At 42.8% G+C, this 26143-nt stretch overlaps 1 protein-coding gene across 1 annotated transcript in view; it reads left to right on the top strand.

Annotated features, from left to right (window-relative positions):
- The window catches only part of raraa (retinoic acid receptor, alpha a), a 139558-nt gene that overhangs the window by 60484 nt on the left and 52931 nt on the right, over nucleotides 1–26143 (top strand). The window contains exon 3 of the mRNA XM_080305183.1: nucleotides 1460–2293. Coding sequence (XP_080161309.1) covers nucleotides 2140–2293 — 154 coding nt within the window. The 5' untranslated portion in view covers nucleotides 1460–2139. The remainder of the gene's footprint in view (nucleotides 1–1459; nucleotides 2294–26143) is intronic.

Here is a 26143-nt window from a genome sequence, read left to right on the forward strand (position 1 = left end):
TGTAAAGGCTTTCAGGCTCTCATGTGCTCATCTCCTGACCACCATACACACCAGCTCATTGTGACAGAATGACTGCATAGCACTTTGGCAATAAGCATATGAAAATAAGGCAGCTTAAAGGAAGTCCAAGGCCATGTAGTCTGTAGTGAATAAACTCACATATGTTTGTAAAAATCAAAGAATCACGTGACTAAATATGTTAAGAGAAAAGAACTACTAAATAAAAACTTTCCAATTCTTAAAACTTAAACCCCCTGTTGAGTGTTTAAAACGTTCGTGTAACTGTTCATGTTCACAAACCAACTACGTTGTATACAAATACACAGAAGAAGAAACAGCACTTTTATTTGAAGTAAATAGTTGAATCAATCGCCATCTAAATGGCACTAAGATCAAATGTAGTATGATGATGATGATGATACAGACAGTGGGGGAACATGACAAGTAACATCAGAGTTATCTATACCAAAGTTATATGGTCTATTTTTTCACCTCATTATGTCGTCCCCCCCCCTTTCCTAAATTTGTTATTAATCTGTACATCTGTGCATGCCTCTCCTGTCATATATCCCAGCGCTTTCTGTACACCACACAAGTGGAAACAGGCACACGAACACGTCTGACTTAACCCTTCTCTCTTTACAGGAGTTCATCCATGATGTCGCGGTGTAATTCATGCTAGAGTGCTACATTCCTGCTTCATGCAAAGACACATTCCACATGCTTCTTTTCTTTCTGTGAGGCATCTGTGTGGTTCGAGTTGTTTTACTGCTCCGCATCACATCCACTGACTCATAAAAAGGTCATTATGGCTTAAAAAAACAAAACAAAAAAAAGTTTGCTCATTTTATGATGAGCTGTTTGGGATAAATGGCTTTTCTCATATCCCTGTGTATATTGTGATGCTAATGTACCATTCTATGATAATTGTTCTCCGGGTGTGTAGATGTCAGCGCGCTCTTGCCTGCTCACGCTTTCCGTGGTGATTACAGGTCTGTTTGTTCACGTCTCGCTCGTAATTTGGAAGCGAACTCTGCAGCAGGAGTCTCGAGCGGTTCCCAGAAATGCCGCCTTGGGTCTCACCTCTGGCTTCTGCAACTGGTGTAATTAGCAAAGTTTTCTTTTGCGGCGCTCTCTTCATTTATGTTTTGGCTCGCCTCCCACAGTATTTGTACTCTGTCACTGTTAATGAGCGAGTGTGTGAGCGCACAAAGCTGAGAGGAGACATCACACACCCACTGCTCGCATCGCAATTTTAACACTCCATTAGATAATTAAGGCGGATGGGGTGTTTTTGTAACGTTTCAGATGAGACATTACCATTAATTAGTGTCAAAAGAAAAGCACTGTTTTGCTCAAACACTTAAGTACAAAGGGAAGTGATCTCTTTACCTTGCCACTGAAGCACTAAATGATCTCCTTTTCTCTCTCTCTCTCCTTTTCTTTTCTTTTTTCTTAGACAGAGGCTCTGCAACTGCGAACAGGGGGCCCATTCAGGGAGAAGAGCTTTCTCCTGGCATCATGTGATCTGCACTTTTCCTAGGAGCGCTCTGCAGTTGAAGAGTGGAATGACGTCCCCGTGAAAGCATCACAACCACTAGCACCCCCATCACCGCCATTGCCGCTCCTGACTGTTGCCATCAAAGTGCACCTCTTCTTGACTCAACTTGCCTCCTGTCTTTCTCTGCCTTCATCTTCGAGATAAGGAATGGCCGCGTTACTTCCCAACGCCTCTTGCAAATAAGACCGTTTCACAATCCCAGAGAAAGGAAGGATAAAACGCTCCACATTCCTCCTTTACACTTCGGCCCCATTTTTCTTTTTTTATCTTTTGTGTCCTTAGTAACTCAGCCCTTAACACACACACAGACACACTCACCCACATACATTCGCTAAACCCAATAGGATTTTGCGGCCATTTTCAGGGCAACCTTGTGAACCTTAAGGAGATATTTTCTTTTTTCTTTTTTTTGCAAACTTTGCCTGTTGGAATATCTTCTTACCCAGCATCCTTATGGGGGATTAAATCCTTACAGGAATCCATACTGACTCCTGACTGTGGCGCTGTTGCCTCTCAGTGAGGGTTTTTTCTTTACCCCAGTGAGGTCTTTTCGTGACTTGTAGGTGGACTGAGCCATCATGGCTGGGAAGGGCAACCCGGTGCCGGGCCCCCACCTCAACGGCTTCCCCGTGCCCACCTACTCCTACTTCTTCCCCCACATGTTGGGGAGCCTGTCGCCTCCAGCCCTGCCGGGACTGCCTCTCAGTGGATACAGCACCCCCTCACCAGCCAGTGAGTAGAGTTTGAGCAACTTTTCAGTTTTCTCTGCGTTGGTTCGCATTTTGCATGTGGAAGTGTTTGATGCTCTGGCTGTTGTGCAGGTTTTGAGTGACAGGAGGTATGGAGATTTACTTTCCTTTGTGCGTGTGTCCTGGTTTCTCTGCGCCGCTGTGGCTCACAGTTTCCGGTACAGCTCGCCTGCTGTGTGTATTTGCGTACATACTCGTATGCTGGTAAAAAACACTTTCATCTCGTCCTGTTTAGATCATTCTTGTTTGAAAGGTGTGTGTGTGTGTGTGTGTGTAAGTGTGTGTGTGTAAGTGTGTGTTGGTAAACAGACACACACACACACCCACATGCCCATGTCGCCTCCAGCGCTGTCCTTAATTTACAAACCCACACACACGCATTGCAACGTCAACATAGATCACAAGGAAATGAGGCAGGACAGCCAGAAAGGAGCATTGTTCATTTGGGGAACACACATTTGGCAAGTGTTCCGAAAGTAAATCTCGGAAATACTGCCGCAGACAGCGTTCTTCTTATAACTTCTTTATTCAATCCATCAAAAGCTTCAGAGCGAACTGGCAGTGTTGCTTATTAAAGTAGGACTTGGTGGAAAAAGTACTTGTTCAGAAGTAAATTAAAGTGTTAGTGGTTTATTAATTCAGAAAATGGAATGGGAAATATGGTTAATTGTGAACAGTGGTAGGAAATAGAACTTCTAATGTTGAAGATTTTACAATCTTCATCATTTTTTTTTTCTCCAAACTAGTTATGTTATGTTATAGCTGTTTTTTCCACAGCTTTGGATTCAGTATTTGGACTCAGTCAGGCTCAGTCAGGGGGAACAGTGTTGGTGGGTTAGTTAGCGGTTTGTGGGTGTCAGTTAGGATAAGATATTTGTGCATGTGTCCATATGTGCGTGCAGGCTTTTCTGGCATTCAGAGGTTTCTCCTTAGTTTCACCACATTATGGTGGTGCTGTGATTGGCACTGATAGGATGAAGGTCCTGCATTCAAATCTGCTGTTATATTATATTGAAAGCTAGTTCTAATTTGGCAATAGGTGTGAATGCCCTCTGATAGACGGGTCCAGGGTTTATCCCATCTTTCACCCTGTGACAGATAGGATAGCCTCTAGCCAAAGATGCTGGCGTATAACTGCAGGAAGAAATTGTTTGTTTTTTTGGGTAAAAATTGGAACGCAAAGGTTAGCTGTGACTGAACTTTCAATACAATGTGAAAGAAGACTGAAAATGAAGATTGAAAAATGCTAGAATCAGTCACCATATATCATTGGGCAGCCATTGTGTCATTTAATCTTTAAGAATACATCACATTTTTCAAAGGTCATCCAAAGAATTTTCTCAGAGCATACTGAAGTATTTCGACCTTCAGTCTAAGACAAATACGCTGAAATAAAACAAAGTACAGGGAGAGCTGGCAGCTTTCAGAGTCTCACAGTGTTGTTGTTCTTCAGTTATGCTAATCTCCAGTAAAGGTTGAAATGACTGCAGTGGTTTGACAGATTTATCATTTATCTTAAGAAAGTCAGATTTATGCACTCTGTACAGTTTGTATACTTAATCTGCAAAGTAACTTGCAACTACAGATCACAATATTGTGAATTATAGATGGTTATAGGTTGGTGGAATTACAAAGGTAATAGATATGTATGGTAAATGGACCACCACCACTGTTTACAGAACAGTAATGCGCTTGGACAATCTCTTAATGTGCTAACGTAGAGGGAGCAACAGAAACAATAACTGAAGCAATGAAGTCGGTCAGTTTGTGTGCATTAGTGTGGACAAAGCTGTCAAACCCTGTGCTCACTCGCACAGGTTCAGAGGGGGTCAGCGTATTGACTTTCTATCTGCTGGAGCTTGTGTTGGCAGTCAGGGTGGAGGGAAGTAAAGAACAGGCCGTGCCCAGCCCAGTCACTCCCACTTCCCCAATACCAGATACCACACCTCACCACATAAACTGGAGCGCTCGTCAGATTCCTCTTTTTTTTCTTTTCTTTTTTTTTTTTTAAAACGCTCTTTGCAAGCGTGCGTGCGTGTGTACATTCCTGCATGTGCGTCTATGCACGTCCGCGTGTGTATCCCTTGTCCCAGTGTTTGCCATGTGGGGCGGCAAGATTTCTTCCGTTTTGCCTGGACAAACATTTCCTGTCAGTAAACACTGGAGAGCCAGGGACACCACAGTTTCCTGACGTGCATGAGTACACATTCGCACATGCACACACGGACAACATAAACACAATCTTTGCCCTTCATGCTGGCTCACTTTCTCACTCGTGCTCTGCCACGCATGTAGATAACTGCAGGCATAATTCACACATGCTCACGCACGGAGCAGCAGAAACGCGCACCTCCTTCCATACACTCGCACACCACCTTCACCCCCTTTTTCTCTTTCCTCCTCCTCATCTAGCTCTCTGGCAGATCATTGCTCTCCCCCTTGTTCTTTTTCTTTCTTTTTCCTTTCCTTCCTTCCTCACCCACGCACACACTCGCGTAGCACACATAAACATCAACAAACACACACACACACACACACACACACACACACACACACACACACACACACACACACACACACACACCAGCTAAGCTCCCATTCAGTACTGAGCACTGAGGAAAGAAGAGGGGTTGCTGAGGAAGACGGCGAGAGTATTTGGAGCTTGAATGCAGGAGGAGAGGAGGGATTTAGAAACTCTTCACCTAAATGCTAATAATTACACGCATGTATGTTTACACTCATACATGTTTGAGCAAATAATGTGCTTTTTCCCCCTTTTAACTGGAAAGTTGCTTACAGCTGGCCAGATGAATAGCTTTGACCTTGTTAAAATTTTCAAGGTCAAGCTTTGTAGTTGTTAACACAGAGCTCAGTTATGTTTTATAGCTTCATTATGTTCGCAGCTGGGAATGAACGACAGCTGTAAACAGAATGAAAATCATATCTGATGATTAGCTTGTTTCTAGATCGTCCACAGACATGACTTTGGGGTGCAGGGATTTTTTTTATTAGTGCAAATGCTTAGCTGCTGTTCTTATCACCTTTGTGGCAAATAATTAGCATATTTTATAACATTATTATTTGAATCCTCGTGCATTATTTTCCACACATAGGGTCAGATTGTCCCTTGATTTAAATCAAACACACAAACTGAATTATTAACGTTTGCGACATTGTGGTAATATTGAATGCTGAAAGAAAGCATGCTTATTTTCTGCGCTTGGTATTGAAATGGACTGACTGAACCGGCTAGCCCTGGCCTCCTTTCTCATCTTGTTTCCTAACCAAGACATGTCATTCAGTTAACTCTCCAAAGAGGAGCCCTACTGGTGGTCTAGACCAATTGCAACATTTATGAACAGCAGGCTGGCGGCAGTTCTAGCTCTGCTCTGAAGACCTTTTTGGAAATGTTCTGCCACTCTATCTACAAACTGGAGCAAATGAAGTAGATGGTAATCCTTGCAGAAGAGCAAGGATTGTCGTCGTCAGCTGTAGTCGAAAGATCCTGCAGTTAGAGTCTTTCTGAGAAACTCACTGGATAAGCAGCTGATTAATATCACTCTGCAATGTTTTGTTTCCCAAAGTATTTATGAGTCAATATTTGTAGAAGAACACAGTGTGACGAGAAGCTGATTGCTACCACCTGTTTGCATCCTTAATGTGTTTTTGGTCCAGAAACACCTGCATTTTTCTTTTTGTTCAATTGCACTCTAATCGCTGATGTAAAAGACCGTCATTAGAAATTCTTGAAATGAATAATGGTGAATAAACAGTCATGAATCCAGGACTTGGCATATGGTTTAAAGCGGAAATCATTTACAATCAAAAGCTTTTCGAGTACTTTCGCTTAAAAAAAAAAATTCTGTCTTTTCTTTCTGCTTTCCTCCCTCTCTTCACACTCCTCCGCCTCCCCTTCCTCAGAGTCGGACATCACTGAGAAAGGGGAGGCTAACTCTGCCAGTCAGCTCTGGTCTGTTGTGGTTTTTTTTTTTAGTAAACCACAACAGGCCAATTATTTGGACCAAGCACAGCAGGAGGGTTAATCTCAGCTTACAGCTCATCTCTCTCTCCCTCTGTCTTCAGATCCTGCCTCCTGGGTTACGTCTTCACATCACATTATCTGAAAATCATCAGGTTAGGTTACGCACTGGAGCAGATCAGTTTCAGATATTGATAATACATTTATAGCCTGCAGCTTTATTAGTTAACGGAATATTATGACTATGGATTGATCCCAGTCACGCAACCAGGAACTTGCACGTTGCTGTATTGAACAGTATGTGCTCATTACATGCACGCTCAAACATAGGCACATACAGCACACCTCTCATTAGTGTTTTTGATTAAATTCCTCTCACTGCAGGCCTGTATGAATATGGAAGTATCATTAACACCGGCATTAACACCTGCAACTATCGATCCCGTCATTATCATTTAAGCCTTCTGCTGTCTGTCACCAAGCTCACTAACACTGTACTATTACATTAGCGCAGTGTTATGAGTGATCATAATGAATGGAGCCAGCTTCCTACCTGCTGCCGCGATGGACTAATTGGCTTTTCCCCACAGAGCTCTCTTGTTTCAGCAGCCACAGTAATTGCTTGGTACAGGAGCATTTCCTAGGATGGCTAACCCGCACCAGCACCATCTCGTTTGACTTATTAGAGGGTGAAATGGCATTTATGAATGTACTTTGGGGCCAGTAGGAGAAATACTAAAGGATATTTTCAGACCTCAAGGAAGGTTATATGTGTGTGTGTGTGTGTGTGTGTGTGTTTTACCCATCCCATTAAGCAGCCCGTTGCGGAATGTACAAACCACGAGCAAATATGGATATGGTAATACTGGGCTGTGTGTGTTGGTTTCTGGGACAGACAGGTGGTTCCTCTCTGCGATGGTGGTCTGCAGGAATCAGAGGGCCGTGTCAGTGCACTCCATGGGTGGCAAACACAAACGCACACAAGCACACACTTTCACACACACACAGCTTGTGTGGAAGGGATAAGTGTAATGACAGTGAGAATCACCTTTTCTATCAGGTTACCAGGTGCCAGCTATTTAGCTCCTTCGGATAGACACACACAAAGACTCTTACATAGAAGCAGTACCTCTGGAGAGCTGCTTGTCATTATTGGAAAGTCATTTGAGGGGTGCCAATACTCTGACGGTGGAGACGCGGGCTTATTAAACATGGTGTGTAAAACACATCCAGCATGTCAGCAAAGCACTTGTTCACCCCAGCTTAATGACCTTGTTAATTAACTGCTCAACACTTGGAGGTTGAAAAATGAGCACAAGGACTATCCTATTCTTAAGTTTTCAAAGAAGCAATAGTCTCTGAAGGTACTTTGGGAGTAGTTAGACTAATTCAGCGGGCTTTATGGGTTATTAATATTACTTTTTTTTTTTTTTTTAAAGAAAAAAAGCCATTTTCACTTTGCTTTTGTTGAGTAACAACACATTTAATGTATAACAAACTTTGTGCTACCTTGTAACGTATGATAAATTAGTGATCAATGGCATCTAAATATAGGTTCAATGAGGCGTTATAGGCCTATCCTAGTATCAAGAGCATGCACAAGATCAAAAATATCAATGGCTTTTATTGGCAGCTGCCATAATCTACTACTGATGTTTCTGTATATGATCGTGTGTTAGGGAATTCACCGAATGAGAGTGGCCTCCTTATTGTGTGTATCAAAATGAGCTTCTGGGCTTTGTTCATTAGGATTGCAAGGACAGGAGTGCAACAAAAGAGTGCCCATTTTAGGAGGGAAATAAAGGGCAAAAAGGAGCAAGTGGAGTTTGTTTTGTTTTATTTCTGTCTAAAAAGGAAAAATATGAAAGGCAGGAAATCAGTGTTGCTAGCTTGCACGTGTGCTAGGAGTAAGAGCCACAGGCACACATACTTTTGGCAGCAACCTTGTCTTGTACAACCATCGTGCACCAGAACACCTGCGAGTTTAGCCAACGGGTACGCACTAGGAAACCCATCACCCTCGCTGTTAGTGCGCTTGCCTTTCCATGTGTTCGTCCTTCCTCGCTCCCCCCACCCCCGTTCTTTTTTTTTTTTTTTTTTTTTTTTTTTCTGGCTCCTGCTCGTCGTCTTTCAAACCCCTCTTCAACATTTCTCTCCCCTCCTTCCATTACACCTTTCTGCACTCCCTTTTCTTTCTTCATACCTGCACTCCACCCTCCTCTTCATTCACCACATTTTTACTCCTATCCCCCTTTCTTCCCACCCTCCTTTTCTCCACCTTAGGACTTGACAGAGCTATCATTACCATGCCACCTATTTACTCGCAGGCTGTTATTTTCCATTTGCTTTGAGGGGACCTGGGGCCAAATCCCTGCCCACAATACTTGATCCTAACCACAGGATTTATCCCCGAGTAGCTTGGCAAGTGCGGTCCACTCCCCAAGCTCCCCCCCTTCTTTTTATTTTCTTGTCCTCTCTCCTTCCTTTTTCTTTTGCTTGCTCTCTTATTCTGTCTTTCTTTCTACAGGTTTTTCTCTTCCACGGTTGCTTATGCAAATACAGGCCCTTCTTTTCAAAGAGCTGTCTACCAGTAATCCGATGGATGGCTCCATTTTCCCAGTGCTGCACACACAGACAAACACACATGGATTGCATACAGTGTTAGGATACAAGGACACATGCTATCTCTCATAAACATTCGCTCCAGTTGCCGCATTCATGCACTCATGCATGCAGATCCACATACGCATACAGTGACACAAGCAGGGAGAACCCCCCTCCTCTGCAGCACGAGTGTTATATTTTGAGTAGCTGTAGTAGGGCCATAACAACTTCAAAACCAGCAGGCTGTCGCCAGCAGTCATGCAGCACTCAGTTGGGTAAACACTGGCATAATCTAAATCTCTCTGTGATGCTTTAGTGCAAGGATCTTTATTTCTGCTCTCTTCAAAGGCCCATGAAGGAAGTCAAGACAAGGGTAAAGAGATAAGAAGTCCCTCTTTTTTCCCCTCCGTCCTTTTTCTCTCTATTCTTCTATCCTTTCCCTCAACCTACTCTTTCAATGACCCCCTTCTCTTTCCTTTTATCTCTCCTCCCCACCCTTTCCACACATGCGCACACATATATCTCTATCTTCTTATGCCCTTTTTGCAAAACGCATAGCGCACAGCCATAATTCACACTGCTGCATACATTCAAATGTCAACGACTCTCTCTCTCACAGGCATCATTCCTCTATTGTCCTTTCATAAGCGGTAGGAATGACGGCATCTGTAAAATATAGGACAGTTACCTAATAGAGGAGACGAGAGAGGGAAGAAAAGGAGAGTGGCAAGGAAAGGTGGCGAGAGGTTGTGCAGGTCTGCCCCGCACCGCTCAGAAAGTGATTGAATTATCAAGCAGGGCTTTTGCTTGTTGTCCAAGAGGGTTTCAGAGGGGAAAGCCCTTTTCTCAGCAGCTAATGCGCTTTTTCAGCCTGGCACAATGGCTAACTGTGTTGTGGAGAGGGGCTAAGAGAGCTCTGTTCGCCCAGAGCTCATGGGGCCACCAGCTCTCTCTTGGCACTTCTCTAAGGGGCCTCTGGCCACACTTAACCTCATGGCTGTCTGCTAGCATTAACACATAACCTCTTCAGAGTGGAAAGATAATGCACTTGTGACAACATTAGCACATTACAGTCCTAAGTGTACCACGGGTTGGCTAATGCAGAATGAATTGTGCTGTCTTTAGATACTCATTAGCATTCCAGAGGTTTGTGGAAACGCATGCTTAATGATCTCTCGACCTTCCGTGTCCTCCTGGGGTGCCAGCAGCTTGTTTTTCCAGTTATGTCCTTTTTAAAAAATGACTTTGACTTATAGATCGCAACCCCTTTTCTGGAGTCAGATACTGGAATAGGAACGCAAGGTAAAAGTTGTCAAGCTGTGACTGCAGCTCTTTTTTTTTTTTTAAACAGAGAACATTATGACCTGGTGTCATTTCTAATAGTAACAATAAATCACAGGTTATATGTTATTAAAATTAAATTGCACAGTACCTTTTACAGTGTTTACCACATACCACACCCTGTGTCTTTAAGCCCTGTGTTAGGAAAAGAAGCAGATATTCAGGACTGTAATTATTGCTGGTGTATAGAGGGGAAAGAAACACAAGCATATGTGCTCCAGACGGGATTAAAATCAGCGATCAGCACATGCAATATTAAAATCAACAAATCTCTCTTACAGAAATAAATTCCAGCTGCATGAGGCACAGATGTTGGGTGTGAATTCATAAATCCTTCGGGGTCTGCAGGTTATCCAGTAAAATTAAAGGTTGTCTTATATTTGGCCCTTTTTGTTCTCCCTGTTTGGTAAATGGTAAATGGCCTGGATTTATATAGTGCTTTACTAGTCCCTAAGGACCCCAAAGCGCTTTACATATCCAGTCATCCACACACACATTCACACACTGGTGATGGCAAGCTACATTGTAACCACAGCGACCCTGGGGCGCACTGACGGAGGCGAGGCTGCCGGACACTGGCGCCACCGGGCCCTCTGACCACCACCAGTAGGCAACGGGTGAAGTGTGTTACCCAAGGACACAACGACCGAGACTGTCCAAGCCGGGGCTCGAACCGGCAACCTTCCGATTACAAGGCGAACTCTTGAGCCACGACCGCCCCATCGTTGAACTCACAGCAAAGAGCTGAGGAGTGCTTCTTCTTTTGAATATGATATTAAATCAAATTCTTTAAGTTAGTTTAACACTGAGCAATCTTTTTTTTTTTTTACTGATCAAGCAATTTATATCTAATTCAAACAGAAGATGTTCAGTCACACAGATATTTAAGCGTCGTCTAACCCAACTAATGGGTTTATATTGTAACTCGTTATATAAGACAGTGCAAATTACTTCTAAACCTGCAAATTATGTTGTGATGGGCCATACATTTTTGTGCTGTGGTCTCAATGCTCCATTTTTCGTTCTCATTTTCCTTTTACCTCTCGCTCTTTTGCCTTCATTTTTCATCTCTCTGATCTCTCTTTTCATTCCCTGCGTCGTTTTCTTTTCATCCATAGAAAACAGCTGTTCAGCAGGTAGCCTGTGATTAGTGCTACGAGGCACCTGAAACTTGCCCTGGCGTTTGACAGCCCTTTCAGGCCTCACACTCCTTTTATCATCGTGGTCCAGTCTTCCTTCATTTCACAGAGACATTATGCGAGTGCGCTAAGCGGACGGAGAGGATGTGATTAGTGACACCGCTTTGAAATGGCCTTCTAAACAACTGGTGTGCATTATGCCTTGATTAGTCCCTTAATTTGATCTCGTGCAACAAACAGATGTTCGCTCAGTCTCACAGTCATACCAGCCACAAAATTGTCTGCCAGGATTGTAACAGAAGCCTGTTTTGCACAATAACTCTCACTGCCATAACCTAATTATTCTGAGCAATGCCACAAAACATGAACCGGCAACTATAAAACATGCAACACAGGGACACCAGTCAACCCGACATGCAGAGCACTGAGTGGATTAGACTGTGCAGGGTTTTCAGTGCAGTTTGATTTGATGGACTTCCACAGCAGTCACAATGATCAGTTACTGCCAAGTTAAAAATATCAGGTATCAGTTTGGATGGATTGTAGCACTTCTTTTTCTTTTAATCTTCTAATTCTTGCAAACAGGGATGTTTGGTGGCACACGGTTTTATGGATCTTGTCTCTTTTAGTTGTTTAAGCTTGCACAATACACATCTTGACCAAGCACCAACACCACAAAATTACACAAAAGCAGCCAAGTCTTTTAATCAGCTGCTTGGTTTGTGTATACTGTGTGCTGAAGAAAAATCTGAAACAGAGAAACTATGTCCCACAGCAATGCAATCAGGGAAGATTATGGTTTGTCATCTGAAATACTCATCTGAGCATTAGATGCCAAGCAGGCTGTAGTTCAACAGTGATCAGCCTGTTTTATGTTTGTAGAAGTGTTTTTGTCTCATCACACAGCGGTTGGTCATGTGTTCACAAGTAAAATGCTTTCCACCCGCCTTAAAGCATATGATGTGGTGTAAAGATAGAAGCAAAGATGCATAGACTTTTAGTAAACATCCACCGTATAACTCACTTCTCCCTTCGGAATTTACTTTAAAATCCAATTATTAACATATAAATCTCCACACGGACAAGCCCTCGCTTATAAAGCAGAGATTCTGAGACGTCATCACTGCAGCCGGCTTCTCTGGTCTTCTAACCAGGGTCTTCAAAATGTCCCAGAGGCAATCATGTTTTTGAAGCTATAGCACCCAAACTTTGGTATGGCCTGTGAGATCTCTGATTTGTTTTAAACGACTGCTGAAAACACATTAAGCTATTATAGGTTAGCTTAACTCTTAATCTTCTCCCCTGTGTTTTGGGCCGTAGTTTACAACCATTTGCTTGTAAAGAATCATCTTGCGTGTTCAAACATGTACAAGTATACATTTTCAAACATACGGACACATAAATAACGACATAATTTGTGGCTATATTCATATTCTGAAGTTGTAACTCTGTTTTCAAAAGTCCTATACAAATAATAATTTTTAATTCTATTGATGTGTTTTCTATATATGTATAATTGGCTAATATGATATATCAGCCTGTGGTTGTAGCATATGTCTTATAAAAAAAACATTTTAGGATGTGTTAGATCTATAAAGTACAAATTTAAAGTTATGGATATTCCACTTTATGCATTCTTCTTTTGGCCTGTGTTGGTCATCGTCTGCAGGATCACAACAAAGAGAAATAAATTCAAGACAAAAACACTATGATCCTTCACATATGATTTATCCATTCAGTATCAACTATGAATATCTAAAGCAGCACTTCTCAAAGAGAGGGGGCCAATACTCAAAGATAAAGATTTAGAGTGACACTATATACCTGGAGCCCAAGACCTTGCTCTTTGACCTGAAGATGCCTCTAATAGATTCTTTGAAAGAAAGCTCGAGGGCTAAAGAGAAAGATGGTTAGAGGGAGAGAGCGAATGAAGGTAGTGAAGGCTCCCTGCAGGCATCTTAAATCACAGCAGGCCCAGACTTCACCAAGAATCAGGAGCAGATTCACGCTTTCCACAGATGCCCACCGACTCTTTCACATACCTCCAGCAATATACAGGTGGTGCACGATCTGCAATGAGAAAGTATCCCCATGTAGACAAACGTTTAGCTTCCTCATTCTCCAAACCCCTATAAACTGAGCCGCTGTGTTTCAGTTTCTCAGACGCCTGTACAGCGGTGCAGATGCAGTTTTAGTTACATCAGCTGTTTATGAACTTGTGATTGGAATGTAGGTATGACTCTGTTTACTGTAAACACGGAGAAAGCCTGAAACGGAGTGACGGAGAGATCAGGTTGTGCCACAGATGGGTTTTTGCTGATTCAATATTTACTCATCAAACAGAACTATTTCCTGTAAGCACTTCATGTCAGGCCAAAATCACTCTGTCTCTCAGCACCACCTCTCGCTTTATCTCCTTTTCTCCCCCCCACCCTTGGAGCAGGCTTTCATGTCGCTCCCTTTCATCGTTGTAAACTTTTGCGGGATTTGTTTTCCCTCCCCGGTTTGCTTTTGTTTGTCCGTCTTTCCCAGCGTCTTCTTTCTCAAGCATCAGATTCCTTTTCTCCTTTTTTTCCCCCTGACTGTTGCAAACCTTTCACAGCAACTGTCTTTAAAGAAAAAAAAAATAGGACATGCTAATCAAGCCGTGTACACAGAGAGTACACAGTGAGTGAGCTGGTTTGACCTGGGGAATTATGTTGCTTTAAATAATACACTAACTGATGTTCCCACGGGCGTGTGCAAGACAAGTGAGTGTGTTTTAGCATTTGATTAAGTCCGGGAAACGTCCACACCTTTTCTTAATTTTGTGTGTTTGAGTTTGCCTTTCTTTTGTCCCCGTGGGCTTGGCCGCTCATACATGAATGGCGCAAAGACAGCGAGTATTTGAACGTCTTTCTGAAGTGCATTAGCCCTGACAGATGTGCCGTCAAAGCCGGAGTCTCTTTAAAACCTTTTGAAAAATAGCCTTTATGTCAAAAGCAGATCGCTTGGACTTAAAGTACACATGGAAAGTAGTGGCGGAGCTTCGGGGGGGGAAAGGTTTTCAGGGCGATATTTTTAAGTCTTTATCGTGAAGGTAGTCATCTGTCTGTCGACACATTGGCGTGGCTGTTTGAACTGTGTGCCCAGGAGCTGACGTAGTTTTCCCCTGTGTCACCTTTACGTGCACATCTGTCCATTTCTTACTTTACTTCCCACCCGAGATTTGCACATTTGGACCATTCTACTGGAGCCTAATAGACTTCTCCTAAATGGGCCGCGAACAGGAATATTCATTGAGATATCTGAATTACTCACAGACCTCTTCCCCCATATTTTTCTTCCTTTTTTTTTCTGGTTAAGTAACATGCTAATCAGTGACATTTAGAGACGCTGGTAGGTAGATTTGTTACTTATGGTCTAAATTAGGGTAGCAGTTTCCCTCGTCTTCATCTTTTTACAAGTGTTTGCTTTTGTAGGAATTTGCTTGTGTTTCTAACATTTTGGCTTCTTCATTGGACGCCCTTTGTCAGGACTACTTCAAGTGTTGTGTTACAGGACTTTGAGAAGGCAATGGATACACACAGACACACACACACACACACAGAAAGGAGAGAGGGAATTTCACTCCTCTCACAGACTTCAAAGCTAGCTGCCCCTTGAGAAACTTCAAACGCCGTGGGGGCCATTAAAAGACAAAAATTATTTTCTGTAAGGTCGTGATTTATTTGATTGAAAAATGAAACCACTAACCCAAAAGACATTATTTTTTCCTTTCCAGGGCCTGCTTTACCAGGCCCAACCTAAATTGCTACCAGGTGGGAATCCTCTTAAGAGCAGAAACGCTCAACCCGAAGAGCCCAGGCTTTCTTGCTTTCTCTTGTCTCCCAGCCTCCACTTTTTCTCCATATCTCATTTTGTGCCTGCCTCTGTCTGTCCCCTTCTCCATTTTTCTTCATTAACGCCAAGCTGATTAAATACACACACACACACACTCCAACATGTCTGACTTTATGCTGTTATATTTCTTGTGGTGTAAGTGAAGGCTTAGCCCCGAGCACTAGAAAACAGCACTTCGCGACTATCAGTCATTGAAGAAAAGATAAGAGGTGGAGAAGGAGCCCAGTGAGTCTGGGAGAGATGGAGCAGTGGTGAAATTTAAGCATGTGAGAGAGTGATGGAGTTGAAAGAGGGGTGAAAATATAGGTGAAAAGTTGGATGGAATGAATTAAGGAAGTGGGGGTGTTTGTATAAAATAACGATGGGGACCAACAGAGGGAGAACGTTGTGAATGATAGATGCAAATTTAAAAAACAGGTAGATGAGATAAAATGTGAAATATTGTCCTTGGCCTTTGTGCAGTAAATTTGCAGTGTTGCATGCCACTGGAAGTTTTTATTCAAACTCAAATGTAATCGTACAGCTCGTGCGTCTCCTGGTGCTCATAGATAAATACATCGTTGTGTTCGAACACAAGTGCTTGAGGTTTTCTTTCAGAGTCGTGTCCTTCTTTCTTCATGATTCCTTCCATTTTGACCAAATTCCCGATTCTAGATGATCTGAAGCATCCCCCAGCATAATACTCCCACCACCATGGTTCACTGTGGGGACAGTGTTCTTTGAGTCGTACAGCTCTCCCTTCTTTCTCCAAACGTCTTTGAGGTCAAAGAGGTCTAGTTTTCTCTCATCTGAACAAATGACAGGCTTCCACTATGCATCCTTCTCCAAGTTGTCCTTAGCATACTTCAATCTAGCTTGAAGGTATCTCTTCTGCAAAAGCTGAGGAGGGTTTTTTGGGTTTTTTTGGTCTGCAACCTCGCAGTCCATTCCTGCAGGGTTCTGATGATAGTCTTCTTTGAGACTACAATTCCCGACTTGGCTAAGTCATTCACTGGTGTCTTGGCAGTTGTTCTGGGGTCTTTAGACACGTCTCTCACTAGTTTTCTTTCCAGAGTCTTTGAAATTTTTCACTTCCTACCTCTGCCAGGCTTGTTCTGTACTGTGTGGCTCTCTTTGAATTTCTTGATGAAGTGACAGCTCAAACCCTTGCTGAAGTTTTTATGCTGTGTGTAAATTGGCAGGTAGCCCTCAGTTTTAACTTTAGCATTACGACCTTAAAGCAGCTCGTTGCACAACAGTGGTTTGTGCTATGGCTCAAGAAAAAGGTCAGTTTCTCAGGGGCCTAATAATATTATATGTAATTTTTTTTCTAAAATAATCTTTTTAATAATTTAATATAATATAAAAACGAATATGTCACATTTCATAGTGAGGCTAATACTTGTGTCCTCATCTGCATAGTTGAAGTGTCTTACTATGCTCTGTATGATGTCAGTGAGAGCGGTTATCCTTAATATAGTGTGAGGTGTACAGGTCTGATTGGGAGTCCCACCCACCTGCTGTTTAACTAGCCCTTAAAAACAAGAATGGCTTTTAAGGTTGAGGAGCTAAAATGGCTTGTTTTTAGGCAGTGATCTTAGCGGCTGTAACCAGGCTGTACCATTGGATATCGGCTCAATAAATTTATCTTACTAGTAGATTTTGAGGAAATGCACATAATCAGTGCAAGCGTGATGCGTAAGTGCATCACACTTGCACGTACTAAATGCATCAGGCTCTTGCCGCAGACGGAAGGGGTGAGAGTTCTTGTTTTCTTTGCGAGGCAGTTGGGGTTTGTGATTTTGTGAATTTTGGTCTTAGCTTTGTTTATGTGCGTAAGTTTGTGTGAGAAACATAAAAGGCAAAAAATGTGTTTTTCTTACAGGCTGCCATTTTCACCAGCTGTCTTGCGGCTTGAGCGTTTTGGCCGCTCAGCACATGGATCACTCATTTCGAGTATGCCTGTGTGTTGCTGAGCGTATTTCATCCTTTCATGTGGACGTTCCCACTGTTTATGAGTGCATTTGTGTGTGTGTGTGTGTGTGTGTGTGTGTGTGTGTGTGTGTGTGTGTACGCCACTGATGAAATTGCATCTCCTCCTCCAACCCCCACCTCCTCTTCTTCTCCCTCTTCCTAATGTTATCTCACTTCCTCTGGGCCTCTGACAAACCCACCAAACAGGGAGAAAATAGAGCGCTTTATTGGGACGCCTGTCAGGACTCCCCCTGGATTTATGGCCAACAGACAGCGTTTATCACTCAGCCGAGAGAGGCAGAGTAAAAAGAGCTGGGGGGGAAGAAGCGGGGAGCGAAAAGAAAAACAGGGTAGAGAAACACTGATCCTGTCCGCTATTTGCATACAGAACCACTCCGACTGACTGGAACCGTTTCTGGAAAAGGGATCATTAAATGATTATGCTGTTAACATCTTGAACACATTCACAGGGCAAAGCAGAGCCACTGAAGATGTTTGTTGAATTTATTATGTAAACTGTTCAAGACTGTTGAAAACTAATTGCACATTTTTGCATGTTTGCAAAGGGCAAAGCCAGTGGAGTAAACATGATTTCCATTGTGTTGATTGATCAACAGCGGATGGTGACAAGGTGCTAAAAGGTAGCGCAGACATGAATGTTTTTGCGTGTAATTAGCATCTGAAGGCTCTTATTATTGCGTCAGAACGCCCGGGGAGACTTTTGCGATTGCATTTTCTTGCTGTTTTAAGTGTTGACTGTGTGTTTACATCTGCAGTTAGGAGTGTCCTTGTGTTGGAGCCCTCCAGGACAACATAGCGGAACAGATTATGTGCTCTTTTATTTTTCCTTCCTCACAGTCTTATTGTTTTATTATTATGACAGCTTTTAACCCTTTAGTTCTGCACTGTTAGAGAGCTAAAGTTAGAAACTTGCCCTCTGTTCTGAATCACTGTTAAATTCAGGATGTAGCCACAAACTTGTCTTTTGATGGGGAAAGTATAATGCCAGTAGAAGAATAGCTGTTAAATTCACTGGTCAATTTGTTCAATATGCTCTCAAGTCATTGGTCTGGGAAGCACTGGTGTAACCTATGAGGAGAAAACTGCCAAATCCATGGAAAAACATCCATCCTATAATAGAAACACATTAAACCACTACTATTAACAGACATGTACTCAGAGCAATGTTGAGGTATCCCAACAAAGACACGCATGGGATCTTTCTTTTAGTGTTTATGCATGAACATAGGGCGGACAACGCAATCAAAGCAATTCCACAGTGATTATACTGAAGAAACATGAACAGGTAGGAACAAAGCCTGCAAGCCTGACTGCTCATCAGTTTGTTACCTGCTGAAGTTCAGGGTCTGGCAGCAGCTTTAATGTTACTTTGGGTCCTTGGCTAGCTTTGCGTTAGCACGCTGTCTGTGCAGATGCGTGCAAAGAGACAAAGTTGTGTTTGCAGTATAATGCAGTCATTTCTGTCCTGGATGCACTTTACCATTGCACATTTATCTCTTTGGGCAATAATAGTCAAAGTAATCTCCATATCTTCGCTGTAGATGACTCACGCCATTTGCCTTCTCCCACACATGAACTGAAGTAGGCTGACTGTAGTGCAAGAATAACTGAAGAACCTTTGTAACACAAGTAACGACGTAATTATAACTAATGTAATTACTGAAATTGGAATAATAAAGGGTTATATTACTGCATTACAGAAAAATGTAGGGTGATTACAGTAGAGTATAGTAACACTGATTCTGAGTCCTCTACAAACTAATTGACAGCAGGTCAATGCAGTCACTGATGTGGCTGCATTTTGTCAAAATATAATATAAACCTACATAATCAATCAAGTGGGGACAACATGCTATTAATTCATAAGAGTGTGCAACTTATAACGTGTGGTGAGGTTGGAGAAGAGTTAGGAAAGTGTGGATAGGTTACCTGACTTGGGCTTTGTGATAACTTGTCAGCTCACAAAGCTGTTGGACGCATGAATGGGAACATCTGCACTGGTGCTCTTTAGTTAAAAATAAACCATATGATGTCAGGTCTCACATCACTGCACTGACTAGTCAGAAGTGGTGGTGGTCAGAGGGCCCGGTGGCGCCAGTGTCCGGCAGCCTCGCCTCTGTCAGTGCGCCCCAGGGCAGCTGTGGCTACAATGTAGCTTGCCATTGCCAGTGTGTGAATGTGTGTGTGAATGGGTGGATGACTGAATGTAGTATAAAGCGCTTTGGGGTCCTTAGGGACTAGTAAAGCGCTATACAAATGCAGGCCATTTACCATTTACCTTCAGTGTCTGTGGACAGTTCTTCACTTTAGTTCAACTCAACAAAACAAGAACAAGGGAAGCAAAGCTGTGGTCTTTTTTACAGAGCTGAATTCTCAGAGTGAGGGAGAGACCACTAAAAAAAAAACACAAAACAAAGCAACCAATGATGGATCCGGTTTGCTGTGGCTGATTGAAGTAATCTAGAGATTATGTGCATATTTTTCCTAGTGCCAGGTCGAGCAGTTGGAAAATGGATAAAATTGATTTTCTTTGGTAGACACCAAATGCTAAAATTTTTGTTCATCCAGTTTGTTCTGTTGCAGAAACAAAGCAGGTGTGGAAGGATGGTGCGCTGTCATAAGAACAAACCCGTCTTGACAGGAAGTACAGTCTGTACTCTACATTACAATATTCTCGCTCACTTTTAAGAGTCTTTGTTGAAGAGCAGCACAAACACTCGGTTAACAAGACTAAATTGTTTTTCTTGCAGTAAACACAAAGTTTTTACTATGCTACATGGAACTTGCTACATGACGGTAAACCTAACAGTGCATAGTGGGTCGCACATGAGCACATACAGGTGTACCTGTCATTCTTGTACATGCTAAGTAGCATATAGTGGAGACGCACGTCAGTCCACAGCTACACAGGGGTGCAACATAATGATGCCATTACAGTGATATTGTCGACAAACTGAGGCATGATTGGCAGAATGTATTTATAGAGAAATCTCAGGAGAAAGTTCGCAGCCCTTAATCATCTGCCTCCCTCGAAATTCTCTCACCATCGTCTGTCTCTGTCTGCTGAGAGGATGAATTAGGGTTGACAAAGCCTCTGTACAGGCTTTTAGTGAAGGGGAAAGAAAAGGGAGGGAGGGGGAGAAGTGGGTTAACGGAGTCATTAACACATGATGATTTAAGTGGTTTGATTTAGTGCCGTGCTACATTTTTCTGGCATCTTGGGCTATCCTCCTGTGGATTGGAGAGGAAAGAATTTTCTTTTCCCTTGCAACATCCTTCCTGCCCCCCAGGAGTTCCCCTCAGTGTGCTGCTATGCAGCCTTCTCCTCTTCCTTTTCTAACACGGCTCCTCCTCTTTTATCATCGTCCTTCCACCTTCAATCCAGCCTCTCACTTTCTTTCTCTCTTTCTCCTATCTCCTCCCCAGTGTCCGTGTGTTTTAAGATTTAATGCCCCAAACAAGCTTTCTGTGTCAGCCCACTGAGAGTGTCAGCAGGGGCGCTCTGTTCCCCCTTCTGTTTCTGCTGTGAGAATGGCTCTCAGAGCTGCTTAGACACAGGCATTCACTCATGGGGTGCTTGTGTTTTTGGCGCAAAAATACTCACTCTCAGACAGGCGCTCATGTGGTCTCACTTAAGACTTTTATCACACACACTGGCCCTTAGATGGGTGCCACATCTGGTCCAATCGGTTTGCATCTCATCCCAGCCTAGAAGGCACTGTAGGAGTGTCAGGTGTGTGTGTGTGTGTGTGTGCGTGCGTGCGTGCGTGCGTGCGTGCGTGCGTGCGTGCGTGCGTGCGTGCGTGCGTGCGTCAGGCCACATACTGTCCTACCAATCACATTTCACCAATCCAGTGGTCCCTCTTTTCATGAAGGCGGGGTCTGACCTGCCTGGCCATTCAGAATTGGATTATGCAGCATCATGATTAGATTTGACCTTTGATACACACACTCTCACTGTCACTTACACACACACACACACACACACACACACACACACACACACACACACACACACACACACACACACAAGGACACGCATTCACACTCCCATTGTGTCTGTAAGCAACTTTATTACCTACACACACACGCACGCGCACACTCATGCACATACTAGGCTAACACGATCTAGGGGAGGAGGTATAGCACAAATCTCCTTCAACATCTCCTCTTTCTCATTTTCTCTCACATTCTTCTCTTTTCATTTTTATTTTTTTCCCCTCCCCACAACCCTTAATAAGAAGGAACCCCCCCCCATCCCTCCCTCTTTCTACCCTGCGGGCTGTCCCACTTCACTAACGTGGTGAATAATTAATGCCGGCAGGCCGAGTTGATTAAAATAACACATCAGGTCCCCTTCATTGAGAAGACTCATCGCTCCGTCATGATGTTGCTGGTACTGTGGCTGAAACCACATCACAGGAGGGAGTTATTCTTCACATTAACACTGATTGAGATTTTATGGATGGACGGGCATATGTGAAACATTGTGGTTTGCCGGTGTTTGGTTATTTATAGAGGTAGAAAAACGATTTAATAGCGCAAATTCAGTGATTTTTATAATTGATGAACGGTCAAATGGCTTTTTGCGTGATTGTTTATAATACATCTCGTGGGTTTAAAAAGTAAAGCATGGAATCTCCTCTCTTGTCCACTGTCCTTTTGTTCCTCCTTTTATAAAGTTTTCAATTAAAGCAGATGACACAGGTCACAGGTGACACATGATGCATGTTTGTGTTTGCTAACTGCGTCTTTGCTTTTCTACTTGCTGTCTGCTTGGATGCTCTCAACCTGCCTTTTTCGCTGTGGGTCTAATAACTTTTTGTCTGAGTTATCTTTTCACAGAATACAAATAAAAACAAAGTTTTCATGTATTAGTGCGTTCATAGCTTTAATAAGCTGTGTTCACGTTTCAAATGCTGTCTCGTACAGACAGAGGCTGCTTGCGGAGTGTCTGTGTATGTGTGTGACATTACTGAGTGGGTGCTGAAGTGGGCTTGTTTACCATCCTTGGCTGCTCTGAACTGTGAGAGGCTGACTGGCCAAACACTCCTAATGAGCTCCTTCTCAGCTCTCTCTCTCACACACACACACACACACACACACACACACACACACACACACACACACACACACACACACACACACACACATCTCTGATCCACTCTACTCTAAAGCATCATTGCAGCCACTGGGGGTCATTGTTCCCCAAAGCTCCTTCTCAAACTCTGCTGTCGTTCCAGCGTGTGCGAGTACATGTGCGTGTAGTTGTGCGTGCAGCCCGTGCCGATGTTAGCTCACCACGAGTTCATCACTCGTTTAATACATCACAACAAGTGAGGTTGAGAAACAGCTGAATAAAAGAGGGGGGATTGGGGTTGCTGCTCACTTTCACTGATTTATTCATCTGTGACCTTGTTCTTCATAAAGTACATTTTCGATTCTTGCAAGCAAGCAACTTTACTTTTTATATTCTCGGTGGTGCCTCTTTTTGCTCCCCCCCCCCCCCCCCCCCTTAGTCTTTGCTTTAAATCGCCCTGCCTTCATCTGTGTGTTTTCTCTCATTGAGATGCAGCAACTCACTGATCTCTTCCCCTCATTACCTATTTTTCTCAGTCTTTCATGCTTCTGTCTTTTGTTCTCCTATTGCTCTCTCTTGCTCTAGTTAGCATTTTCTCTCAGAATTTTATTGGTGCTGGCTCTCTTTGATGTTTTTTTTTTTCTTTCTTTCTCCTTCTGTCAATAGATAAAAGTTATCCAAATTTAACCATTTACATTTGAGATTCGCTTTAAGACTCTTGTTGGTTGTTTTCGTCTCCTTAGTGTTAAATTAGCTGTCTTAACTCTGCGACGTACCTGACCCCAAAGGGATTTCACCTCTACAGGTGAGTTGGAAGTCCCTACTAACTATTAATGGGATTTCTGTTTGACCATTAACCTCCAAGGGCGATCCTGCAAAGTACACAGCAAGCCCATGATGACTGCTGGATTAATGACTGATCCCTGGATATACTAGAGCTTGCTGGGTCTAGAAACCAATCGTGCAACTTCCCCAGTCCTATTTAGTGCAACGCACGAGGGCACACACACAAACATCCAGATTTGGAGACTCGAGCACACACACTCACACCCGCAAATAGCTGGCGAGGAAGCTAAATGACACCAAGTGACCGCGTGGTGTTTTTACAATCAGCTTTGTCTGGATTGTAGCTCAGACAGTGCCACTCTCCCCCCATCTCTCTCATCACAAAGACCGGCTGTTTTACAAGGGTCTGGCTGTAGTAAAAGCCAAGGGTTGCAGGGGGGCACAGAAGGCTGTCAGGGTGGATGTAAATTACACAAATAAAACCCCACACTGTCACAGAGCTTCCCCCGAGAGAGAGACAGACAGAGACAGAAACAGGGAAGGAGGGGGTAGGATGCTTGCTATAAAGCGGGACAGACGGAAGAGAAGACAGGAAAAGGCAATGGTCAGATTACAGTGTACAACAACTGGCAAAGGTATTTTAAGAAAGAGTTGGAAAAACCTTTTTGGTAACAGTCATTTAGCACTCGGATAGAACTGTGCACGAGCCTCGCCGACACAGTCCCCCACACTTATGACATCCATCTTCCTCTTCTGCTCCATATCACCTCCTCCCATCCTTCCCTTAGCAACCCTCCCTTCCTCGTTGCAGGATTTGGCTCATCTCCTGTGCATTTTGGATAAGAGTTCATTTTTGCTGGATAAAGACATGCAACCGTGAGTGTAGGCACACCGACGAATGTCACGCTTGCACCTCTCCCCGTCGACTTTCGTCTTTGCGCCAGGAGAAGCACTATGACCAGTTGCGTTCAGTAGGAATCTGGGTGTGCTTTGTAACAGGCAGGCATTATTTTGTATCTTGGCAACATTAACAGTAAAAGGAAACCCGATTATAACCTGTTTCCTCTCTTGCTGCTGCATTCACATTAGCCCACCATTCAGCTTCGCACAAACAAACAGAGAAAGGAAAAATGTGTGTTTTGTTAACTTAATGACTTCGTCTAAGAACACCAAAAAGCCCGTTAAGATGATCAACAACTAATCCTCGAAATATATTCCATTTTAAATCATATGTGGAGTAACTCACGATCTGAAACTGTCTTGATTCCACGCAGCAAAAGTGGTCTCGCAATTCAGTGTTCCCGTGATACTTTACAGATTATACGGGATTTATGTTCGGTACGTTGCAGCGTCTGTTTAAATTCGTCCGTTCAGTCCATTAGCTCGCTGATTTGCTTTCCCTGCTGTCTGCCATTTTCCCGCCGTAAGTTTCTTCTTCTCCTCTGTTCACCCTACCCTCGTTCATTTGATAAGCTTCACCGCAAGGAGTCATAAAGTAGTGATTTGAAATAAATTTGGTGGCGAAATTTGCCCAAAGCGGCTGAATGTTTTAATAAAAACCCAGATTTTTTTTAACTCTAATGTGTTAGTAATTGTATCCAAAGAGCAAACTGTTTGACATATTACCCTATCAATATTTTGTCCCACTTCTAATATCTGAGAAAGCTGGATAAAAGGAAAGGGGGAAAAAAAGAAGATGCAATTTCATCTTCATCAATAATCACAGTGACTATTAAAAATTACTGCAAACTCATTTTGTAGATTTTCTTCACAGGATTTCTACTCCTATTCTGCCACAAGTATTAAAAGTAATGTTCTTGTTGCCACACTGTACTTACTGAACCAAAAAAAGAACCCCCGCCCACAACCCCAACTCTTACTTTCTTTTGTTAGCTACTCAGTCGGCGTAACCACCAGGAGCAGCATACGAGGCACAGCTGGATCCTCGGTCGCTGCCAGCCTCGGCCTCTGACGACTGCACAACAAGCTTAGTACGGTCCTGTGACCAGTAAACCTCATGGCAGCAGGGCAGTGGCAGACGGCAAAGCACTTAAGTTGATTATATAGAGATGTACATTGCCTCAGGGAGCTAAGGAGATACTTGTGATGCTCGAGAAGAGAGTAATTGGAGGGAGAAATAAGTTAGGATATGCAGAGTGAAGGAGAAGAGAGGAAGGATCCTGTTAATGTAAGTTCCAAGAATGGAACAAACTGGATAATGAAATAATGGTGGATAATGAAGCATAATAACAGGCATGTCAACAAATATACAAGTATGTTCAGAAAGGTTGTTCTTATTGAGAATTGTAGGGGTAATTTTGTATGATGGAATAAAAAACATAGATTTACTGGAGAATGTTTTTTCAAATTATACTTGCTTAATAAAAGCTTCAAAAGCCCTTCAACCCAACTGCTCTTACGCTGTATGGGGAGAGAATAAACACAGAAATTCAGAGAAGTGCAGAACGGAACTTAGGAAAATAAAAAACCCCAAACCTTGAGCTCTATAGAAAAGAGACACTTTTATGTTTCTGGCTACAATAGGTCTAATTGTCTTTTATTATTAGATGAGTGAGATTTGAAAAAGTAAAACTCAGTTTTACTTCTGGCCAATCAGAACTGTAAATGGAAGAGTTATAAGAATAACAGTTCTAAAAACGTTCGTCCTTTTCTCTCCCAAATTCGACGGAACTGAAAGGACGCTCAAGTAGTCCTTAAGTGCAGTCATTGTACTTTTGGATGTGCTTTCTAAAAATGGATTTTTTTTTTCTTGCCAAAAAAGTACTATATTTAACAAGCAAAGCTAGTACTGCTTTTGTTACCATGCCAACATTTTTTTCTTTCTTTTTTCTTCAGTCTCAGGTTTCTAATCAACCAAAATACAAACAAGAGTTTTAATCCCACTGATTTTTAGACCATGAGATGTTTGGCTTAAAGAACATCAGTGACTGCAACATCCATATATCCATATAGTTTAATAATGCTTAAACAGTGCACCGTATTCATTCTGTTGCCTGGTTTTTAAAGCAAGCGATCCAGATCTTCATG

This window comes from Astatotilapia calliptera, chromosome 8, assembly GCF_964374335.1.
Source record: "Astatotilapia calliptera chromosome 8, fAstCal68.1, whole genome shotgun sequence".
In the NCBI taxonomy this organism is placed as follows: domain Eukaryota; kingdom Metazoa; phylum Chordata; class Actinopteri; order Cichliformes; family Cichlidae; genus Astatotilapia; species Astatotilapia calliptera.